This window comes from Vidua chalybeata, chromosome 9, assembly GCF_026979565.1.
Source record: "Vidua chalybeata isolate OUT-0048 chromosome 9, bVidCha1 merged haplotype, whole genome shotgun sequence".
NCBI classification, from domain to species: domain Eukaryota; kingdom Metazoa; phylum Chordata; class Aves; order Passeriformes; family Viduidae; genus Vidua; species Vidua chalybeata.
The window spans coordinates 23,387,570-23,412,986 of NC_071538.1; the positions used below are offsets into that span (position 1 = coordinate 23,387,570).

General features: G+C 38.3%; 1 protein-coding gene across 1 annotated transcript; it reads left to right on the forward strand.

Moving 5' to 3' along the window:
• The first annotated feature begins 258 nt into the window (after nucleotides 1–258).
• On the forward strand, nucleotides 259–25,370 carry PALMD (palmdelphin). The gene is made up of 8 exons (XM_053950945.1): nucleotides 259–641; nucleotides 5,805–5,885; nucleotides 11,364–11,494; nucleotides 16,615–16,729; nucleotides 17,611–17,644; nucleotides 17,740–17,850; nucleotides 18,548–19,642; nucleotides 23,779–25,370. The coding sequence occupies exons 1-8, from the start codon at nucleotides 597–599 to the stop codon at nucleotides 23,820–23,822; spliced, it is 1,656 nt and encodes a 551-aa protein (XP_053806920.1). The 5' UTR covers nucleotides 259–596; the 3' UTR covers nucleotides 23,823–25,370.
• Nucleotides 25,371–25,417: the final 47 nt, after the last annotated feature.

The following is a 25,417-nucleotide window of genomic DNA, read 5'->3' on the forward strand; positions in this document are numbered from 1 at the left end:
GGAACAGCCATCCCAAAAATCTCCATGCCATCTACAATGCTAATATTACAACAGGTTAAAACATACTGGTGAAATAAGATCAATAATTTAAATCATAAACCTTATTAGTTTAAATAAATTTAATATGTTTAAAATATCTGTTTATCACCAGAATCATAGAAAAAGAAAGGAAAGATAAATAGGAACATAATAAAAGTTTACTTCAACCATGGTCCTGTAAGAGTCTGTTTTGGGCATTTAACAGTTAAAGCAGCAGTGGCACGCTAACCGAGCACATTAAAACAAAGAGTTGGCAGCTCCTGAAGGAAAAGAGCTTGTGCTCCACTGTTCCAACTTGTCAGTCAACTCATGCCAGCACTCTCCCTGTCTGCCTCTTCTCCACACCCTCATTACATGTGTCTGTCTGGACTGATCTGCTCATCTGTTCAGGGACTCTTCTGACAAGTCAAAAATTCTGCCTCTTTCTGCTCTGGAATTGGATCAAATCACCTCAGCTTTTTTTTTTTTTTTTTTTTTTTTGTAGTCCCACCAGGAGGTTTTTTGCTTATGGTCTCATTCTGTTTGCCTTCACTAGTTGTCTGTTTTTGATTTGTAGAATGGAGGAAGCCGAATTGCTGAAAGAAAGATTCCAGGCCATAACAGTAAGTGCTCATGGTTATAATTCACTATTTAAAAAAAAAAAAAGGGCTTAGAAGTAATATTAGTAATGAGCTGCTGTGTGTTTGTTGAATAATGATTTAGCTTAGGACAGAAAAGGAAAAGACTTTATATCTGCTTGAAATTGTTACTTAATAATTCTAGTTTATAAGGTTTTACTTTAAGACAGCTGAGTTGACTGTACTGACTTTATTATGGGTTGTATTGGTTGTATTGCACCTTAAATTTAAATTGAAAGCAGTGAAAGTATGTGTGCAAATCACTGCTGGACAGTCTAAAACACACATTACAGAATGTTTGCCTGAAGGTCAGAAGGCAGCTAGAGAATTCCAGAACAAATCAATTTTCACATTTCATAATGTGAGATTAGAAATTTTTCATTTGTACTGTGGAATTAAATACAATTTCTGAATTATTAATGATCTGTCATAAGTATTGCTGTCAGAAAAGTAAAAAAGGACAAACTTGGATTAAGCAAATGTCTACCTGCCAGTTTTCAGAGGACAGACTCAGTGAAGTTTATGCTGGAGACATTAGAAAACATTTTCAGTTTCTCTTCTAAAAGGAAATCTGAGTGATGATTTCTAGTGGGTAATAGGAACAACTAAACAATTTTTAAATTAATACAACCTCATGTTATAAAAATTGGCTGAAGCTAAATCCTCCTTTGATTTGATCTCCAACCAAATTTATTCAGTTACAAAAGACTTAAACTGAAACAAAATTTGGCCCTCTGAGATGAAAGGAAACCTCCAGAAGGATCACGTGCTCTCTTGGTTAATAATAAATAATGGAAATAAAGGTATTTGTCACACTCCTAACATGACAGATTAGTTGTGAAACACAACTAGCAGAATAAATGGTGGGCAGAATTTAAAAATACCTTATTGCAATCAAAATAAATGTAAGAAGGCCTAACTGAAAATCTATGGGAATCTAACAGGTTGGGTTTTAATTCAGTTGAGTTTTAATTATGGCACTTGATAAGACCCAACAGGACCATTTATTGTATTTACTTGAGACCTGACACAAGTCCACAATAAGGTAATTTGATATGTTTTAGAGGGTTTAGAGTACATTTGTTTGTTTAACTGCAATGTTGCCTGAGCCAGGGTCATAACCTGGACTTTGTCTCTGGTATATGGACTCAAAAGATAACAACAGTTTTGGCACTCCAGAGAAGTCCAGGCCTCACAATTTTTTATGCTCCCTGGGATTCAGTGGCAGGAATAGGGCAGCACTCTGGGCTGATGAGGACTCCTAAAAACATACTGAGGCTGGCATCCTCCAGTTGCAGCTTTGCTTCCAAATAAATAACTGGAGCAGGTTTTTATTTAAAGAAACTGGGACAGCTTTCAGTGTATTGCATTAGAAGAAACAGGAATTAATATTTGGGTTCTGCCTATGACTTCATTTGTTACACTTGATGTGTAAAGGAGTGCTCCCTACTTTCATCAGTCCAGAGCATTCAGTTGAAACATGTGGAGGGTTCTGACTGCAGAAACAAAGTAGCCTGAATAAGGTGAAGTTATCAGCACTAACAACCTGCAGTAAGAGTTGTCCAGAGAAACAACACCCTGCAGTTACAATAGCAAGCTCCTCTGTGGCTCTGAGGAGGTTTGGCTCAATACCTGGGAATTTCAAGTGCTACCTTCCAGATGTCTGGTGTACAGGATCTAACAGGGTAGCAAGGGGCACTCCAGCCGTCAACTGCACCTGCACTGAACCTTATTGGAGTCTGTTGTTAAATACCCGTCTCCTTGACAGCAACACAACCAGCAGGAGTTTTCAAAGTCTTTTGCAAATATTTTCTCCATATAACAAACAAAAAGGAAAACACGATTATTGTTTGTGTTCATGATGGTGTTGTTATTAAATGTTTTGATTCTCCCATGGCTCTGAAAAGGAAACTTTTTCCTTTGTTATGTAGCTACCACCTGCTGCTGGTGTATCTAGAATATAGAAGTAAAAAATAAAATGCCTTCATTTTGTTAGAAAGACTTTCATACCTTAAGATATGAAAGCTTTAATACTTTGGATGCTTAGTGGTTTTTATGTCTGGAAAATGACATGGAAATAAAAATATATTAGTTAAAACATTAGCTGCTCCATGGAATTTGACAGTATGTGGCATTTGCCAGGGGACCAAGACCACCATCTCTGGCACCACTGTAGAACAATGACACAAACCAATGGACTTGGCAGGCAAGGTATTTCACAAGACACTGCTCTGAGGATGCCATTGCCTTTCTTTCGGACAGATCCAGTCTAGAACACAATTCATTTCTGTGCACAAAAATCAGGAAAGAGTCCCACATGTTTCAGTAGGAGTGAAAACTAACACCAAGTCTTACCTTGCATTGATGCACAGCAGAAAGGAATGGCTGAAGATGCTCTGTCATAAAAAGTAAATCCTGCTCACATTAACAAGAGCATAGTAAGAGAGGATTCAAGGACTTCTGCCAGCAACATGATCATCTACAGGGTCAGAGCATGAGGTTTAATAGAATCACGGCTCCCTTAGCTATCCAGGAGTAAACATTTATTCCATTAGATGTACAGTCAAAGCTTCATAAAGCAAGACATGATGTGCAGACAAAGCATAGCAGAATGCATGGTAGAAAGTGTTCTAACAGGTTTTTAAAGTTATTTTGGCACACAAGGTTCAAAAAGATTCCTCATACTTATTAGCTTCTGGATTTAGACTGAACTATATAGATATATAGCCTAGACATATAAAAGACAACCTATTTCAGCTGATTCAGTCTGGATAACTGTCTAACAGATATTTAATACCTACTAGTGAAAATAAAGCATGCTAGAACCCCAGAGTATACAAGAAGAAAAATTTCAGAGAAAACACATTGGACATAAAAGAAATGTGGACCTCTGAAAAAGAAAAAAACAGGCAAAATTTTCTTTACTGAATAGGTTCCTTACTATACAGTTAGTTTAAAATGCACTAATTTATGCCTTTATACTCAGGTTTCTTTCTGCACCGTAGTTTATGTACAAATACTCATTTCAGACCGCCCAAACTCTTATTACATCTCCACTGGTGCAAAAAGAATATTCAAATTGACTTAAAATATTTTTTAATAGAATAAAGCAAGTCAAAGTTCATTCTCTGGCTAAGAATCCTATCCAGAACTTTAACAAAGACAAAAATAGTTTTCCTTAAGAATTGTAATAATCTGTAAACACAAGCTCTTGTCACACTGCTCATCTAATGATGGGTTATTTAAAGGCCATTTATACCATGAGATCAGGAATTCTTCCTGAGTAAGGAAAAGTGTGATGATCAGAGACCAGATATTCTATCTTCAAAATCAGGTCTGGCTAAGAAAAATCCAGCATAGCAGCTTTTGGATAACGTCTCACACAAGGGTCATTGCAGAAAAATTACATATTGTAGTGATCCTAAATCTGTAAATTGTATTAAAGAGCGTCGGCAAAACACAAAACCACTTCAGAGATAAAAATAGCATGTATTTTGAGGAAAGAGCCCCACCTGTTCTGTCTGGAGTATTAAAAAAGGCAGATTAACACCATCAAGGAAAAATTATCAAGGGCTTATAAATAACTGCTATACTTTGCAGACTGCGAGAGATCAGTGACACTGATGTTCACCTACAAATTCCCAGCATAGTATCAGCAGTGCCTGGCCAGCCTCTGTCCTGGTTTTGGTCCCCATAAAGTTTGGTGGCTTCTTCCACTTCCTATCCTATCCTTCAGAAAAGTATCCTTAGAGCCTGTGGCCCCACTGCTGATTTCTCATTTCCAGTAACAGTGAAGTGATTCAGCCAAGCACACCACAGCTCTTCCTGTTTCCAAATCCCAGATCCAGATCCTAGGGAAATGGTGGAGAACAACTCCCAGCCTTATGTCCAGCACTTCCTTACTGACTTTCTCCAGTCCTTACACACAGCTGGTTCCACAGGTGGGCTGAAAGGGCAAGGCTCTTCCTCTGTTTGTGAAGAAGTTAACCCCTTCCTAAACCATATTTGTCTGAAAACAGACCCTTTATTAAAAAGGTACCACTTTTTTAACAGAGCCAGGCTGTTCTAATTGAAAGAAGAATTAGCTTCCAGTCAACAAACATTTCTGCACAGCACAACAGAAGACTTAATTTACTTCCCCAAAATGTATCAAGAAGCAAGTACAAACATTTCTTGATTGGCATATGGCAAGGTGCCATGCCCAACAACAGAATTTTATAGCATTAAGGCTGACCAAGACAATAGCCTATTAATACATCTTATTAAAGTTACTTTCCTTTGGCATGATTTCTTTCCCCCTGTCTGCTGAGGACACAAGGTACTAAATCAGTGTTTGACCTCACACAGAGGAACCACAAGGTGACAGTGCTATCCAAAAACAGGAGAGGCTCAAGCATGGCCCGCGTTCAGACATTGTTCACCCATTTCCTTTTTTCTCTAATCTGTAATAAAAAGGATTAAGGTGGCACTAGGATAGACCAGCACTACACAAGGTTTATCCTTCTAAAGATCAGCAGCCACAAAAACAAAGCAAAATTTTTTTTAATTGAGAAAACAACATATATGATGTATATTACACTCCTCTTTTCTCATCTTTACCATTATTTGATTAACAAAATAAATTTCTAAGTCTTTGTTTATTCCTGTTTATTTCAGCTATTAGCTACAGGATACATAAACTCAGTGCTGGATTCACTGACAGCCCATTTCATCTAGTGATGTATCACAGCTGCTCAGTGTAGACCATGCAGACTCTTTCCTCTCCTAAATGATCCATGGCCAGCCTTAGGAATTTTGGTCAGGACCCATTTTTAGTCTCACTCTGCATGTACAATTTTGCTCAACTGTACTTTCTTCCTGGTTTTTCCCCCTTCCCTTCCCAAGACTAAATAATTTTTATTTTGCATCATCCCTCCTTTGTGGTCATTAACACATTTAAGTGTACTTTGGAGAAAGAGCAGTGGAAGCCATACCTGTGTAGGATCAAGTTATTGCTGCAAAGAATTATGCACTGCCTGAGCACCACATAAGCTTTGTAATAAGGCTTTATTTGCATGGATTGATTTCACCCTACTGAACAACACTTACATAATAATTTTATTAACAAGTAATTTCTCTAAACAAAGTTTTATTGTTTCTAATTTGTAGGACAAAAGAAAACTGCAAGAAGAAATTACACAGAAACGTCTAAAAGTAGAAGAGGAAAAAATGAAACACCAACATTTAAAGGTAAGTAAAGTGCTAGATTTATGTAACTGAAGATAGCCTCAAGTCATACAGCATGAATAAAGGTTGGGGATGTTGGAATGCAAATCTTCATGCATTTAAGTCGTGCTTTTACTGTCAAATTTTCATAGCTCTGTGGAGTCCTGCCAGGACTCCATTTGACTTTAATAAGCATCACTCTTTGAAAAAAATTACTCTGGGGAGCTAATGTTACTTGATCACTTACATGGCATAAAATGAGATCATAACCAGGAAAAACTCATAGATTAAAATTAAGTTTCACATTTCAGACTGGGTGTGTTCACTCCCCAGTCCCACAACAACAACCCCACTTGGTACAGGGTGCAGCAAAATAATGAGGTCTAATTGCATTTTTTCCTAGGAAAAAAAAAAAATCCACCCTATTTATTTGACTGTAGGCTTTTGTCAGCTTGTTTAATTATCTTTAGTAAAATAATGCAGTTTCTTTGTATATTCAAAAAAAGTATAAATGCTACAAATATTGTTCTCAAATATGGCCTAGTAAACTCAGGATTACAAAGTCCAAAGGTATAAGAAACCTAAAGATCCACCTCTGTAGAGAACTGAAATTGCAATAATCTCTACCCAACATCACTATTCTTAAAATGTTTATAGCAGTTTGACAGTCCATGTCATTTAGAGAGATGAGACAAAATCTATACTTCTAGAAATATGCAAGACTTGGTATTTTACATACTCTTTTCATTATGTGAGCAGATAAACCGTCTCAAGAAAGATATATTGAATCTAACAACAGGAGCGTGGCGCGTCTCCTCCAGCAAATGTGAGAGAAGCATATTTAAAACAGACTCCTCTTCAAAACAGACACCAAAGCCTGAGTTTCATCCACCCTTTTCTTTTGTGTCAAGCCAAAAAAATGAAAAGCCATGATAAACTAGTTCACTGGGCCAGGCAAGCCAACACACAGCCATGCCCAGGTTTTATTGGAAGATAGTTACTCCAAGGACAGGCTTGGCCCTTTGTGGAACACCTTGTCTAAAAGGGAGGGGAATATCTTTTCCAAGTCCTGTAACCTTTGAGTAGCAAACATGTGACCCCTCCATCATGGTACATGGCTACATTGAGTATTGAAAGTTGTATTTCAAGTTTCCATGTCTATAAATCCAGATGACTCTTTTGCCCTTCTTTATAGAGGGATAAACTGATCTGTTGCAGACAACCAGCTAATCCTCACTACTGCTATGTGCAGACAGAGCCCTAGGGCAGTTTCCTTACAGATTTAGAACATGTTGATAGATAAAATTAATAGGTTCAGTGGAGTTTTAAAAGTTAAGAAAGCAAAAACCAACCTTGCACTTACTCTGAAGAAATTGTACAGAGTTTTTAGAGAGGCTAAAACACTCCTGGAAAAGTACTACTGAAATGGTTTTACTTTGGAAGAGAACAGAGGATGTTATTTCTCTGCCTCTTGTATGAGAAATCATACAGAGATCATACAGAAAAGCTTTTAAGTCAGTCCTATTGCATACACAAAGCAAAACAAGGATCTGCTGAGGAAATTATTCACTTGGAAAAGAAGAATCAAGCATACATTTAAATATATACTTTAAATATATACTTACATACACACATAAGTGGTATAAATACTTACATATCATTAGTTATTTGGAGCACACAAAATGTAGACTACTTTTTCCAGCTCAGGAATAAGACAGGCACCTAATATCAGACACATCAGTACATGAGCATCTTTTGCTTTATACCCCAGAAATGATGTCCCTTAATGAACATTCTTGCTTCAGACTAATTCAGGTATTTCAACAGAGTCAAACAACAACAGGATCCAGTGCATGAATTGCTTTAAAACAGATTTAGACTTCTAGAACATTTAAACACTGCAGTAAGTTTTATTAAGGGGTCATTTCCCTAGCAATTCAGGCTGATTCCACCCATTTATACACATACCATTCTGTGCATGGTGAAATCCAGTGCTACATGATCTATTAACACAACTCACACCTGTCCCCTAGGAAACTATTGCAAGTTAGTAAATCTCACTGCCAGAGATGTTCTTGTTAGACAGATAGCATTATCCTGTTCCTCATTTTGTCCTTCCTATTTATAACCCTTTTTTTTTTTTTTTTTTTTTTTTTTTTTGGTTGGTTGGTTTTTTTTATTGGAGCTTTTCTTTGGTATGTTTTTTGTTTGTTGTCTAAAAAAGGAAGCTTTAGCTTCCTTTTTGCAAATAGGAATCCCTGCTCTGGCTTCCCAATTACTTTGTTTGCTGCCCCCAAGTAGATTTCTTACTAGAAATACACGAGGCATCATGACAGATCTTAGTTATTTGGTAGAAGTGGAGAAGGAAAGTTTATTCCCTACATGTGCACATAGGGAATGAAGTGGAGGGCATGCAAGCAAATACACTTGTCTGGACAGGGCTTCACAGAACTGCAAGAGGTATTGGGGGCTTCTAGTGTGGGTACAGAAGAAATTTTATCCAGTATTTCTAGGTGCACCAACAACTAATCCTTCCTTCTACCTGGAGTCCTTCTCACTGAAGCAACAAGGGAAAGGACCAGACAGAATTGTTTGAAAAGTGCAGTAGTGATTTGTATGTACTTTCTAAGAGCTTTTGCAGTTAAGTTTATTAATTTTCAGGCTTCTGACATGCCTGAACTCCATTAGTGCTACCTTGTAGCTGCTTGTCACACACCTCTTCCTTCCAGCAGTTAACAGTGTTGAACCACTTTTTTTTGTGTGTGTGAAAAGAAGTGAAAATTATTTATGCCTTCCCCAAAATGTTGTAAGGTAAACTGCCATACTCCTGGGAGAGCAAGACCCACAAACTCAAAACACCTTTGCTTTCCAGTGAAGGATGAATCTCTCAATGCTAGTCCAGCCTTGTTAAGGATGGTAGTGGAGTTATACTTGGAGCACACACTGTAAATTATTCACAGAATCTGCAGGATGTTGTCATGGTACTTTTGATGTGACCATGAACCACATAACAGCATGATTACTTTCCAGCACTCTGGCCCCTCCCAGGGTTTTATCACATCACAGTGGACAAGTATCCCTGTCCCTTAACACACAGAGCCTAATGCAAAATGAAAGTGCCTTCATGTCAGTACTATAACACATACACAACCTGGTTCTGAGCTAGAGACACTTTGTCATGGAAGGAAATGTTAGAAAGCAGAAAAAAACCTGTCAGGCCCAAAGCAGCTGCTCCTGCACTGGCTTGTGCCTCTGCCTGGATGGAGCAGACCTGAAACCACCCTTTATTCAAAGGTCGTTTCCAAACTACACAATGTGTCATTCTTTCAAAAATGGCTAATCAAATGAAAAAGATTACATGGCATTTAGTTGGGAGTAGCAGCAAACTGCTCTAGAAACATGCAAAAATAACACTATTGTGTTACACTTGTATTTAGGGAGTTTGTTTTCTTGGGCCTAACCCTATACAGACAGAAGCTTTTGTTGATTTCAATACAGGGTATCAGTTTCTGAGGTCTACAGTGCCAGCCTTACTCTAAATATTACAAGGAATTATCAATTTATTTTTGGAGACAAGTGCTAGACTAACAGTGTTCCAGCCAAGATGAAAACCTCACTTTTCTAGAGGCCATACTTATCATTAAAATCCAAACAGCTTTATAGAAAAGGAATTAATAACTATATGCCCTTGACAATACAGTATCTTGTAGTCAGGCTACCTGCATCTACCAGACACTGTAAAAATATCCTATTAAAATCTGCATTTGTTTCATTAAAGCCTAGAACACAACTACAAGGAAGTGCTGTAAAGTAATTCTACAGACAGAGTCAAGGCTCAGGAGACCAGTTTTGAGCAACCTGTGTTTACCAAGATTTCCTAGGATCCAGTGTTGACAGAGATAGAATACTGTCCTGCGGGCGAAGGCAACTGTAAACATTGCTCTTACATCCCACAAGTAAAAAAATTAAAAGCACCATGGAGTGCACAGACTTCTCAGCCAGCCTGTTTTAGACACACTTTCTATGACATTATATGTCAAGTGGAAAATTGCTTTTGACTGCAATAAGGTCCTACATATATATTCCTCTGCCAGTTGGGCCTCAGTAATAGCCTCATGGAAAGTACACAATAAATAGAAAATGCAGGAAGCAGCAGTTGAAGTGACTCAATACAGGATGCAGGCAGGGATTCCAACAGCCCTTGCAAGCAGCACTGAGGTTAATGCAGCAGTGCTGGGCACACTCTGCCTCAAGCAGCAGTAGTCAAAATTTAATGTAATCTGCATCCACATCCTGCAATTAACAAAACTGTATGGGGGGGAGAAAACAAACTTAATATGGAAATTAGACAGCTCAAGGAATCTAAATTATAACTGGGACATTAATGGTTAATTAAAGACTTTACACGTGTGCTCTTTTTTTGCCTGTTGAAAGAGTATTTCTAAAGAGTCCCAACTCCTTCCCCAAGGCAGCAACTGCATTTATACCCCTGAGTTAGACTGAAAGGAGTAAAAAGAGTGCAAGAAAGTTGGCATGGTTTACAAGTTTCAGCCTGCAAATATGACCTTATCTCCAAGAATATTTATTTTACAAGGAATATTTTTGAGAGCTCTGATGACTTTCAGGTACCACCTTTCCTAGTGTAAAACAGCTGTAGGAAGCAATCAGTGCATACAATGGTATTTTTCAGAATTTGAAAACACAGCTGAGAGAGATACACTTACCTGTGCACATACAATACACCCATTTGTAAGCCACCACTGCACCAAAAGAACTCCACAGGCACGAACCAGGTCAGGACCTAAACACCTAAGCTCTGGGTTGCCCCTGCAACAGCAGCTCTAAATACACATCAGGTCTGCTGAAACAGTAACCAGGCACCAGCTGCCCACGCTCCACCTTTCCACTGCCCCTCTTACCCCACACATCTTCACCAGCTGAAATGTGAGTTCACTATCATAAGTACAAATGATCCTTTTAAATTCCAGGGGTAGCATTGCATCACTAACTCCCTAGAGATCTCTTTCTCCTATACAATCTTATTTACAGAAACTTCTCATCTTTCATACCTCCTTCCAGAAGCTATGCAATGCCAGAAATTAGGGCTATTGAAAGAAAACTGTTGTGCTTCTGACTGGAGTCTTTCACATGAGTCTGTTGTATGTATGGTTGTACAGTTGGTTTGCTTTATTGGAAACACACAAACCACTTGATCCACTTACCCATATTAATCTGTTATGGATAGCAGCTGACATACTCTACATTTCTGTTGGATGAACTAATAAAATGGGACAATGACTTAAAAGCAAAATCTTTAGGAACAATCTCAAAACACAAAAGTTTAGCATTTCTCTTCCAGTGGCACTCACTGTGGTCAGGTTGCCTTATGCTGGATAGATCACAATGCTGTGGATCACATTTGTGGCATCAAGACAAATACAGCAAATGGTTAAATAGCCTAACTTCTAGCATTCACTTACTTGTCCTTTTTTCCCCCATCAGAAAAAGGCCTTGAGAGAAAAATGGCTCTTGGATGGCTTTAGTTCTATGACTCCAAAAGAAGAAGAAGAAATGCAGAAGCAGAATCAGGAGGACCAACAACGGACTCATGAGCTGGAACGAGACATTTTCAGGTAGGGAAGTACCCCTGCCCTTGTGACTAGGTTAAAATGGTCTCATCTTACGAGTTCTACCTTATTTTATAAAAGATGAAAATATCAACAAGTCCTAACACATGCAGAGTAAAGCAATTCTTGCCATGTTTTCTAGTCAGTCAGAATTAAAGAATACAGAATACAATTTTCCATACCACAAATTGTAACAAATAACACAATAACTATATTGCAGAGTATTTGTTTCTCTAATTCCAGATATTCTTTCCATGCTGTATTTGGTAGTTGTAAGCCCCAGCATACGGGGCTTGCTCTAAGATAGCAATTGTTGAATCAGAGCTTTAAAACAACAATAAATTTTGAAAGTTCTCCAGTTTCATTAGGCCCTGGCACAGCCCTTAATACCTGACTTCCACCATAACAGCACTTCAGAACAGTACAGGCTCCCTAGCCCCATTAGTAACACTTATCCTCAGTTTTCTATGTGCTTGGTACTCAATTTAGTCCCAGGACTTTTCTATAGCAAAGTTCTTTTTTTATCTTTCAGTAGAGATGTTTCTACAAATCTCATCACCTAGTGCTTCCCTATCACACAGGACTAACATTTAACTGCAGAGACAGTCTCATGAAAGACTTTTATTTACCATGGTGCTTATTAGCTCCAGTTAGAGCTTCTCAAATACCACAGAGCTGTGTACACAGTCACCTCCTTCCCTGGGTCCAGGCATACTGACTGGTACTACCCTTTAGCACCCACAGAAAAGATGAAATGTTCCAGTTCCTTTAGATTCTGGAAAGGATGATTTAATCATCCTTTTTCAAGGTTTCTTCCTCTATTTCAATTCAATAGCATTTTCCTTTCTACTTTGCTTCCACTGCCCTCCTACACACACTCTTTTGGCAAAGCTGTCACCAAGATTATCTTCTCTAGTGATCTCCCATCCTCTTCCCTCCTTCCTGCTTCACTCCATCTCTGACACAAATAATAATTCTCTTGCCTGACAGGTAGTAGCCTTGTGCTAGTTTATCCTATAATTATGCTGACTTCTTGCTCAAAAGCACCTTTTCTCTGCAGAACATCTTCTTACACACTTCTGTAGGATTCATTGTTGCAGCGGTAGGAGGTAGACAGCAAGCCCTGAAAACATCCCAGGAGGCTGTCATTTGAAGGCATGCAAGAGGGGCCCATAAGACACTGTGAGTGCCACAAAAGAACAGCATCTAGGGCTAGAATGGGCTAAGGAGCAACAAGGAAATGGTGCTGAGCAAGCATTTCCCCATCAGACCACTGGAAGTTCAGCCCTTCTCTAAGTAGTGAGAAGAAAGTTAGATTCAAAGTTCTGTTGACCCTGAGCAAAGCCTGAACTAAGAATTTAGGCAGGTTTGTTCACATGTCTTTTGCTATAAATTAAATTTCCTGCCACTCCCTAATAGTGGTTTAGCAAGGGCATCTAGAAGAACATTTACATTGCCTTCCAAATAGCATTACATCTTGTTTATACACACCCAGGCCAGTTTCAAACCAGCCAGCAGTGATACAGACACCTAGGAATGAAGTCCACTAATAAATATAAAATATGCATCATACAGTTCTTGCACAGTGCTTTTGCTACACCACAGTTATCACCAAAGCTAAAAAAAGACTGACCTTTGACCTGCCCTGTAAATCAAACATTGCTAAATTGATCATGTAGACACATCATACAGTAGAAACAACAAACTGAGAGGCTCAGTAGAATTCTTTCTTCTAAGCATCTGACTATTAAAACTCACTTGATCTGGAGATATTCAGTTCACTCTGTTGCTTATTCTCTGCGTGTTTTGTCTTCAGTTAAAAAATTATTAATCACTTTAATCAAAAAGTCTTTACCCTTATACAAGTCATTTTTTTTTCTTTCTGCTGAGAGGACATTGCAATTGCTGGCAAATTATTTACAGTAGTGGCATGGGCCTTGCCATCACCTTCCTAAATGGGATCTCTGTTTTGAAACATTCTTTACTTGAGTGTCAAGTTGAGCTGGTGTATGTCTACTAATCAGTTCAGATTTGAGCATTTTTTTAATAAAAGGAAGAAGTTCTATTTTTTGTATCAATGACAAAACAGTGAATAGCAAGCAGCCTGAGCCACCTTGGAGACAAATGGCTGAATGCTTTGGTTACAGACAAAAAAATTGCATTTACATTATTTTAAAAAATTGCATTTACATTATTTATCCTCTGTACAAGTTGGAAGCTTCAGTGAGCCAAATGAGCACATCCTTGGTCAGGGTACAAGCTGAATGAAGATTAAGAGTCCTGTTTTCTCACTTAATCTTCAGCTAATAACACTCATTCTTGATGGAATTAGTTGCTAAACAACATATTTAAAAATGCAAAATAATGAAGGCCTATTCAATGGCTTGTAATGTGATGCATGAAAGCAGACTCAAGGCTATACAGAGCTGCTAAAGCATTTGACTCACCTGAAAACATGTGAGGGCTTGCTAAACTGCCTTTTCCCCTCAGTCTAGAATTCTTCACGGTGGTATCTTCCTATCTGCTTTTCATTCTCAAGCCATTTATTTTTTTTCCTGGGGTGGCAGTGATGTCAGCTCCAGCAGATCAGCAGGTGGCCAGCAGCATCCAGGCAATCTCCATAGATTTTCTTAATTCAGCTGCTACTTTGGCAGAGAAACCTTTCAATTAGTGTCTTGACTTCTAAGATTTCTTCTCTCATCCACACCTCTATACTACTTATTTCCCCCTCTCAAATAATCAGTGGTACTTGAAAAGAGGACAAATATTCAAAGGATTGATTTGATACAGTAGCTGTGTCATACTTCCATTCTCACCTAAAAAATGCAGCTCTGTACAAAAGGTAATTTCATATATTTGCTAGAATAGTTGCTAGACCATTTCAAGACAAATTGTGATATAACTTCATAAAAATGTGATTGACTTAGAAGTTTCTAAACATTTAAACACATCAGAAACATCCTGGCCTAACTTTTCAACTGCATGATGTTATAAGGGCTTCAATTTCTTTGAACTATACAAATCACATCTCTTAGATTTTCTCTCTAAACCCACTGAGTATTGAATCAGGTCTCTTAATTACCATATAAAGTGGGTGAAAGAGCATATATAAACTGCAATTTGTTTCTTGATCACCCAGGAAAACACACGGTTGTTTTTAATCTTTGATTTATTTGGGGTTGTGTTTTTTTCCCCACCTCCCTTTTTTCAAGTATCTCCAAGATTTTTCCTCCTCTTCTTACACCTGTGTGTCTAGGAGTGTTTAGAGCAAAGACTGAAATAAACCTACGTATAAGTTAATGACTTTTCAGCTCATTATGCTTCCATAAGTTTTTAATGATTTTCAAATTATGAGAATATTGTGATCAAGTCTCATCTAAAAATAAACATATCAATAAAAATAAAACATCTCAACATATTAAACAAAGACTGTTCCATAAGTGTAAAGTGTAAAAATATGGCACATGGTCATTACTTTCTTTTATAGCTGTCCAAAAATATTCATCCCTCCTGTAATTTTTTTAAAATTTTGGCACTGTAATCAGTACCTTCGATCAGGGTTCTAAGGCCATCTTGCAGAGCTCAGGTCCAAAGTGTGAGCAGCTTTTAAATATTTTTTTTAGCTTTCACTTTCATCCTGAAGGGTTTTTTTTTCCCCCGTATCTGTTTTGAGGTCTGTGATATCTTTGTATATCAAAAAAGAGACGTTGTCACCAACAGATAAAAGTCCATGCAGCACCCTGTTAGTGCAGCTCTACATATCTGAGTTGAAATAGGGCAAGAGCCATAATGGCAATTCAGATTCCTCAGCCACACAGAAGGAAATCAATAATGCTAATCTGTCAGCTTGCATCCAGCTTTTCTAGACTGATTACTTTAAAGGGATGGCAGACTTTAATCATTCATGTGACTTTGTGTATAATATTATGAATCCTAGCACACAGTAAAAAAGTCAAAATACAAAAAAATAACACTTCTTTCCCTTGGGGTTATAGGCCAACACTTCTATAACCCTGTCTCTAACTTGGTCTCAGATCATCTAGTTGTAACTATTCTGGCTGCTCTCAGCAAAAGGTGGTATCAGTTGCCTTAGGTCTACAATCATTGATTTCCAGCATGGATTAAAAAAAAATAACAGAAGGCATATTTCACTTAAATATGGAAGCTTTTGAAGTTTCCTTTTTTTTCCTTAAAATTAAAAGAAGTTTTTTTTAAAAAGAACCAGGAGACTAAAGTCATACAGCATTAACCTATAGCATAAGACATTCAGTTCAAGTCCCACTTCAGAGTTAAATCTGGAGTTGGATTCTAGATCTTCATGGGAAATTGGTTTCCCAACTACTGAGCTAATAAGGCAAATTCCATCTAAAACCCAACATTTGTTATGTACACTTACATTTGTTATATACACTTATGCAGAAAAGAGTAGTCTTGGTTAGAAAGAATAAAAAATAGGAAACAGGACACCTGCTTAAGTCACTGCCTTACTCAACAGAGAAAAATTGACCAAGATACTTTACTTTAGCAGTATGCTTTACACCCAGACAACCAGGAATAGTTTTTTCCCCTCTCTGACACAGAGATTTAATTTTTTATCTTGGACCTTTCTGTTTAGAAGTGTTTGTCATACACTAAGAAAATAAAAACTCTTATCAGGAAAAAAGATACCTTAATCATTGTACTCAGCTTTAATATGCAAGAAACTATACAACATAAACTTAACACATAAGAAGGGCAGGGAAGGGAGCTGTAATACACAAGCCTACAGCAAGTGTCAACAGCCCAAAAGAAAGTTTTACTTCTGAGCCTCAGTATTCCTTTCACAGAACAATAAAAGTTTCTAAAATAAAATAGTTAACCCATCAGCCAAGTCCTAACTGGCAAAATAGTCCATGTTTATATGTGGAAGGCTTTGTTTGTTGTTGGGTTTGGGATCTTTCCTTTTTAAATGAAAATACAATTTCCCACCTTTTTCCCAATGTGTCTGAAACCACAAGTTGATCTCATAAGAGCAAAGTTTGTCAAGGTAAGTAGAACCATCCCTACTAATGTCCATATTCCCAATGCATCAACTCCACAGTGCTGTTCTCTGCCTGGTATTAAATCAAATGCAACTGTGATTGCAGACTGGAGAAGGAAATTGAGGCTCTGGAAAGACAAGAAATGGAAGTCTCAGCTAAGGAAGAAGCAATTTTAAAGAAACTGAAGTCTGTTGAGAAAACAACAGAAGACATAATAAAGGTTAGTGCTATCTATTCTAGAAATAGAATTTATTACTCAATCATCATCATATCCAGGGAAAGGGGAACTAGGTGGATCCCATGAGTGGTCATGAGCTTTTGTCTGAAGTGACAACAGTTCAAACACGAGAGGGGTCAAGATGTTACATTGTTTAAATGCCCATATGTCTCCATTTGCTTATTTATGGGGGTGGGGGAGCAATTCCTATCTTTACTCATCTCTAAAAACAGCACTGCCACTGACACCCAGCAACTTTGCATCTCAGCCAGAGACAGACACACCAGGTACAGACCAGGTACAGAGGCTGATCTATTCATGCTCCTTCAGGTGATGTGCCCAGCTAAACTGCATCATGCTCTCCACCACGTCCCTGACAGAGATTATGATGCATCTTAATGTTATCAGCCATTAGTCTTTGTCAAAAGGTAATTTTAATATTTTTAAATCATCTTAAACCATCTCAAAAAATACAGTGATGAACCTAAACTTCAGTTGTCCAGCTGTTCTTACATACACACACACTGTATTCTCTGAAGATACACAGGGAAATAAGTAAAACTGGAAAGCCAAAGTAGGACTTGTAAAAAAAATCTTTGATGCCAACAAGGTTGGGCCACAGTGGGAGGCTAGGTCACTGTTTAACACTGCATAATATTTTTGTCCTTCCCTGTGTGACTTGGAATCATACTGGCAAAAGACCACAGAAATTTCACTGTCTCACTCACCATGCTCCAACTAAGCACATTTCACTTTTAGCCCCTTCTCTGTATGAAGCTGTGCACACAAAAGGTTAAAACTATCAGGGGAACTAAAGCACTGTCTAGTTAACATCTTAAAAGTAACTATCACATTTATTGTTAATGGTTCTCTTTCCCACCTAGTCTGTGAAGACTGAAAAAGCTGGATTTGAAAAAGGTACGTTTAGTCAAAAGAATATTTTTAAAAGGTTCTTGTAGAAGTAAGTTAAAACATACTAATGCTTTGTGGATCTGTGGATCTTCTTTACTCAGAGGCAGCAGACTACATATATGCCAGCATCCCTGACCTTCCCAAGTATTTCAGACCTTCTGCACTGAGAAGTACAGCACATGCTGACACGGATGATGAAGAAAAGAGAAAAGGTACCGCTTATTAGTAACTCCAGAAGGTGTCAATATGTACAAAAGCTTCCTATATATTGAATCTAATACACTTTAAGCAAAGAATAGACATTACAGATATGAGACATTTGTTCTCATTTAAGCTGTGTTACCAGTTAGGTCATCAAAACTGAGGTGAGACAGTGGTGTAAAGTATGTGCCACTGAGAATAACTCTTTTCACCACTGACACTTCTTTCTAGCACTTCATTCTTCTGCCTGTCATAACTAAGTACAGACTCCCTTCATATAATTCATTTCACATTTTCTATCTGCACTTACAGCTGTTGGGTAGCCAGCAGCAGTCAGGCTATTTCCCAACTGCTACAAAGCCTTCTAACCCTTCAGAGTGCCCAAGACTCTGGCACCGCAGCACATGGAGCTCTTCAGCTGCTATTGCCCAGCATAACGCCAGGGGCCAAGGTTAAATCTGGATTTCTCACTCTATCATGTAATAAAAACTGTCTCAACAGCTGATTCTTCCTCACAGAATGAAAATACTTTTTTCCACAGGAAAAAAGGGGACATCTAAAATGGGACTCTAAAACACGGGTTGTGTATGTGATAGTTTCACATATTTAATAATTCATTCTGACACAGTTGTTCTCTATCACTGTCAGAAGTCCTATATTTCTTGCAGCTACTGCATTACCAGTTTAAGCACTTGTTTATTTCAACAGCATTGTTTGCCATGGAAATTAAGGTTGAAAAAGACATGAAGACTGGAGAAAACACAGTGTTATCAACAATACCTCTTCCCTCAAAGGAGTTTAAAGAGACAGGAATTAAAGTCTACGATGATGGCAGGAAATCAGTGTATGCAGTGTCCTCAAACGGGACCACAACACAAAATGGGATGGATGAACTTGCTCCTGTTGAAGTGGAAGACCTGCTACGGCAGGCAACTGAAAAAAATTCTCAGTCTCCCACGGAGTACCATGAACCTGTCTTTGCAAACAAATTCTGCAGGCCAGTTACTCCTCAGAAAGACAAATTAGTCCCAGGACCAAAACCGGAAGGCAGTGACAAAAGAGAGATGAATGGATTTAGCAATCATCAAACAGGGTTCTCCTCCAAAACAGAGCCCTTTATGCAGCAAAATAAAGAGAATGGCCTTGATCTTCCAAAAGTAATACAACCAAAGTCTCCCTCCCCAGTAATTTCCCATACAGAGAAGAAAGTGCACACTAATCCTGAGAACAGGATGATTCATAATGAAGAAAGAAATACTGCACCTGAGGAATTAAAACCTTACCAGAATACAAGGGAAAAACATAGCGAGACAAGGTTTTTAAATGCCTGTCATCCTAACGCAGCATCCCCTGCACCTCAGGATGAGGAAGATGTTCGGTACAACATTGTCCAGGCTGTACCTTGTTACGTGGATGAATCTGAACCTGTAACAATGGTTTTCATGGGCTACCAGCGCGTTGATGATGACAATGCAGACGCAAACCAGAAGTTGTCCCCATATGATGGGGTTATCCATGCAGAACTGGTTATCATTGATGACGATGATGAAGATGACAGCAAATCTGAGAAACCAGCATATCATCCCATAGGCCATTATAGTCAAGTTTATCAGCCGAACAGGAAAACCACAGAAGCCCAACAGACAAATCCTGTGAGCAGTCTTGGTGCAAGCCTGAACAAGATATCCCACAAAAATTCCATCTCCCTGCAAGAGCAAGAGGAACGCTTAAGCTCACCAGCACACCATGCTCATCTTCACAGCCAGATGTCTGGAGATGGTACAGAAGATCCAACACTAACAGGTAACAGAAAAGGAAAATCATGTCACTGCTGCTTGCTCATGTAGCAAATTGATATTGGTCTTATCTGCTGGCAACTGTATCACTTATATTGTTTGGATTGTTTCAGACTAATATGCTATTAATAATAATTTTTTTGCTCTTGTTTGTTAACAAATACCAATCTACATTTTGGATCTGTTGAATTATTTTGTCTTCAGCAATGCACTAGTTACCATATCAAAATTTGGAAAATAAACTATTACAGAAATTCCATTCCTATAACCTTGAAAGATTAAAAGTGATTCTCTTTCAAATTCCATTAATGCTACCAAAATTAGAAGAATTAGTTTTCATTTCTTGCAGGTAACTAACAGCATTGCTACTTAATAATTTCTCCTCCCTCACTGGCATGTTTTTCTGCCTGTCTGCATTCCAACTACTTCCTAGATCATCCAAGTTACTTCTTAAATAAGAAAGACTGCTTAATAATCAGCTTTACTTTGTATTTTAAGGAATCAACATTGCCAACATTGTCTTGATAGTGCTTATGCAAGTTTTAACGTTTTTCCATTAACCCGAGTTAGACATTTTTATAGCTTCTGAAAGATAATGAAACAGTTTTCATCACTACACACTGTTAGTTCAGTAGTCCACAGAGTTATTTTTGAATAATTTTATATTCTATTAATACATACAGTATCTATTTCTTACTATAAAGTTTTATTATAAAAGTTTGAAAGCAATAGCAGAATCTTCCAGAAATATAGAAAACTCTTCTCTATGATTATGTTGCACTTTAACACGTACAATTAGACTCCATTTAAGTATACTTACAGAGCAGCAGATTGCAGACAGTAGTCACATTCCACTTGAAGGAAAGAACACTCTGGTTGAATTATAGGAAGATCAGGGGTCCTGATGCTACATTCTCTCCCTCCAGAGAATTTGCAGCAAAAATGTAAAGCCGAATCGACAGCCCAGGTATTCTTTACACTACATGTAAAGCCAGGAGAGAGGATGATCTTTGCATCATGTAAAGTATTTTTGCATCAGTAGGCAGTGATTGGGAAGAACTGTTCAGCAAGAAAGGCTCTCAGCTTTTAAGAGCATCAACATCATGGAGTCATGCACACAAAAGCCAGAAACATTTCAGCAGTGCTGCCCATCCCTTCTGATCAATAAAGGCCACTACACTTTTCCATTACCTTTGCTTTCCTCAAGCACCCATCCTGCCATCTGTATACTTCTCTGTGCTCTTCAGCACCAAGGGCTGCTGCCAGCAGCTTTTATGCCAGCAACTGGAAGTAGAAGTAGTTAGTACAGGTAAGATAAACCACTCCAGAAGCTGCTCTAGCCCATTATATTTTGGGGATGGTCCCTTAATTCTCCTATCACATAAATATAGGATAACAGAGAAGGGACACTCACGCACCCACCAGCAGGTTTCCACTGAAACAGGTCATTCATCCTACAGCCTGCTGAGTGGGTGCTCCTGAAAGTATCCTGGGAAAGAGTAGCCCAAGAAGTAACTACAAGCTGGCAGTACCAGTCAGATGGGCCATACACAGGCTGTGAGACGTTAGCTGAGCACCCTTATCCGTACCAACCTCCACTTTTTTTTTGTCTCTCAGGAGAAGCATCTGAAATTTCTACATTTTTCCCCTTCCACTCAGACACTTCACTAACAATCTGGGTTCTCTCTCATTTTAGGTTAGTGAAAAACAAATACTTTCAGCAAAAGGGACTAAGCACAAATATAGCAAAGATATTTGAGAATCTGTCCTGTAAATCTGTATTTGGTCTCAGCCATTTACTTGTAACTATTCCACCAATAAGAAAATGGCCAACTGGGAAAGAAAAATAGATCCCGGCTAAATTAAAAGCAGTTTGGCAATTGCCTCAAAAGTTCCCCCAGTCAGCACTACCTCCAAGTGAGTATCTTTGTGCCTAGTAGAATTTGGAACTAAGCCATACTCTTCTTTAGCCCTCCACTTATTTATTGCCACTCCCTGGGACATTTTTGATCAGTGGAAAAAGCCAGGAAGTGACTCAATCTTTCCCAAACTGCTGTCTAATCCTACTGAGACTTCTAAAAGAGAAACAAAACCAGGAAAGCCTCTCGATTTAGAACAATGTATTATAGAGAGCTGTTTCTTAGAGAAATATATTGTTTTCAAAGCAGTCATTGATGCCCACCCTAGCAGGTTCACCCTAAACACCACTAGAGAAAAGAGTGGAGTCAATTATTTTTGGTAGCTTATCATTCATTACTAAAACAACAAACAGTAAAATAGAAAAACGAATCCTCTTGGAAACTAAAGCTTTGGGAAGCACTTAACAGCATTTAAACATTAAACAAGCACTGAGGACTCTGAAAGACAATGGAAAACAAAGAAACACAGGAGAGACCAGCATGATGGCCCCTCATGAAACTGTTTTTCTTTAGGAAAGAAATGAACATTAAGAGCAAGTTACTGAATTAGTTAGCAATGGCCAAGGACAAGGAAGCAGAGGCATTGTTCCATGTGCCAATCTATATAGAGACAGATCAGATTAAATTAGGAGCTTTTCATGCCCACAATCTTACAAAGATGTAGGACATACCTCTTTCCACATAGCAGCAATTTTCCTTCCCCCACAAGCTCCTTTCTTCACCAATATTTCAAAGTATGTGCCCTCAGAAAACCATGCAGAGAAAAGGATGACAACACTATAATTGGTACACCTGTATTTGCATTATTAGGGCTTATTTTCTTCTTCAAATTTCAGGCAAATGAATTCAAGTGCAAATGTTTTGAAGATGCAATACTTAGAGAAATGAAAAGTCCTTGGGAGGGAACAAAGGCTAGACATAGTGAAATGAATAAGAAAATGCAAAACTAAAGCTGAATAAGCAGCAAAACATACTGACAGTGTGGAACAGGCTCTCATGGGACACAAAGGTCCAAGGCTTTTGGCAGCTAGCTAGTCTAGATTAGCTTATTTTTTTCCTACCACTGGAAGCGTTGCAACCTTCAAAAAACACAATGGAGACAGCTCCATTTGTGATGAAGAAAGTAAAATAAAAAATCCTTTTCAATGAAGACTCATGCACACCATCTTTTCCTGTAACGTATAGAGCAAGACAAAACCAGACTATGAGCTATAAGTGAGGCATCAAACTGACTGTTCTCAAACCATGACCAGGGCTTAAATCCTTCAGAATGCCTCAGCCTGTAAAAAGTACACAGTGTCTTTGTAAGAGCTAAGGTTAACATCAGTGGCTCTGATATAAAGTTACACTCAGATGCTTCTATGATTTGCATCAACTTCAGCATTCAAAACATAGCTTGAGTTGGACACTTGCTGACATGTGTAAATCAAGTAAACAGCTGCTTTGACCCCTCGTGTCTCAGCAGAGAGACATATGCAGGGTGCAGGAATAAGGCACACTATTTTTGGTGACTCTTCAAACTAGCAGGTCAGAGTAATGGAGATTATTCCCATTGCATTCTCAGATCAACAGTGTGCTGTGGGGAGGCTTTTACATATCAAACAACAGCATTATATTGCTGTTCTAAAAATAACCTTAACATTAAATCATTGGCCTTTTGCTGCCCCTTTCAAGCTTACCCCCATTATACCCAGTTACAGACAACAGCCGTACTGATGTTTATACAGGTGCTGTTACTGCATCAGAAAAAAAATCAGGAGCATGACTAACTCCCACTCTGACTCACAACACTGGGAAGAAAACAAAGTTTTCTCTGAGCATCACAGAAAAGGAAAAGGTTTCCAAACAGTTACAGCTCCCACCAAGGAGTTTAGTTTAAACAAAGTTTGTTTAATTATTCACACATCCTTTTAATCCGTCAGCATCCAGACAAGGGCAAAACCAACTCTGTGTAATGTGTTAGTGAAGGTAACAGAGTCAAAACAGAAGGTAGCTGTGCTAATTTTTAAATAGCAATTATGGAGTAATTTCTAAATATACTTACTTTATTGCAAAATTACCAGAACTAACACCTTCTACTGATTTCTTTCTGTAACACTAAAACAATGCTTATTCTGCTGGATTAACCACTGGAGGTATGTGTATTCTTCATTTTTCTAAATACGGAGACTTTGCTTCAGAAATAGAAAGACTTAAAATGCAATGGCTTTGTTTATTTTTGCAGCTCTGAGGATGAGAATGGCAAAGCTGGGGAAAAAGGTCCTTTAACAGCTGTAATGACATGGAAGTAAAATTTACCACTCAAAGCAGATAAAGCTAAGAAGACTTTCTTCCACATACTTTTTCTGGATTATAATGCTTGTTTCGCTACTCTGTTTCATGGGCTATTTTGCCCTCTGCATAATGCAATGGACTTCAACAGACTTTCAGATTTAACCAACTGTCACATGCACACATATCACATCCTGGATTTTGTTAAAAGTAGTGGGAAGTTACCTAAGGCCATAAATGCAGTGTATATACAAGTATGAAGACATATGCATACCTGTTCTCACAATCAGAAAAACGCTGTTGCTGCATACACAGAGCAGATAAACACCTATCTCCATGGAACTTCATGGGACATTGTTTCACATTTAAGTGTGCCAATCCATCTGATTTTGACTGAAAATGCTGTTCCAGCATTGTTTTTATAAAAGCATTGGTTAATAAAAAGCAAAATGTGAGAGAGGAGTGGGAAGACATGTAAATATAAAAAGTGCTTTCCAATTATACTACCTTGGATAAAATGTAAAGCATTCCTTTTTAAGTGATAGCAGAAGAAAAAAAAATAATTAAGCCAGCATATTGAAATATTTAGCCCCCTTCTAGACCTCCACAGTACATTCACCCTTCTATGTTATATATGACAGCGTAGCCATCCTCACACCCTGCTCTCTTCACCATCCCACAAACATGCTGCCCACCCACAACCTCACAGAGCAATCCTGTGCGTAATAATATGAACAGCCTGACCTCCTGAGCATGGTTTCACCTCCCAGCCTGCTGAGAAAGCTCTGCTTTTCCAAGAAACTGGTTGTCAGACAGGCAGTGCTGTCCATCAAAAAAACCAACCAAACAAACGAACCCCCAGCAACAGAAAAAGACTCCAACAGCCATACTGTTTAGGTTTCAGTGGGCTGGGGAGCTAAAATCAGGCAAGCCTCCCATAAGAAATATTGAGTTGCCAGTAGCTTGTCCTGCAGCTGAATACAAAGATCTGTTACAGGTGCAGCCACTGCTGGACACAGTTCTCCAGCAAGTTTCAAGGCTCCCACCAAAAATAGGTTAATTCTTTCCACATGGTAGAAGAGGTAAGGACCCTAAAAGCAGGTTCAATCACACCTAGAGAAATCATGTCCAAGTCAGATTTTCCAGTACATAGTTCTTGGGGACAAAAAGTGCCTCTTAGCACACTACACCATTATACTCAAATCAATAGAACAGCTTTAATTCACTAGGTCTAAGTCTCATTTATAACACTAAACAGATAAAGCTCATAATGTGTTATTCTAGTACAGCTGACTCAAATTATGCACCAGTAAAAAAAAAAAGCCACTATAATTTTTCGCTGGTATTCTTTGCAAAGCAGAAAACTGAAGTTACTACCTCATACTGAGGCACGATGGTAGTAATTGACTGATTTGTAGCCTCTAAACATTTGGTGGCTCGCAGTCTGATGTGGGCAATAATCTCAAATTTTAACACTTGTCAGAAATGGTTACCTGGAGAGTGGAATAGTAAATAAGAACAAATAAATTTTATTATAGTACACTTCCTCTACGTCTATCCTCTTGTTGTTTGTTGTTTTATAGTGAGTTTTT

Excerpts from the sequence above, each read along its gene's own strand:
- PALMD (XM_053950945.1), top strand. The coding sequence starts at position 597 with ATGGAGGAAGCCGAATTGCTGAAAGAAAGATTCCAGGCCATAACA. Across the intron at positions 5,886-11,363 it reads TGAAACACCAACATTTAAAG|AAAAAGGCCTTGAGAGAAAA; the intron begins GTAAGTAAAGTG and ends TTCCCCCATCAG. Across the intron at positions 11,495-16,614 it reads CTGGAACGAGACATTTTCAG|ACTGGAGAAGGAAATTGAGG; the intron begins GTAGGGAAGTAC and ends CTGTGATTGCAG.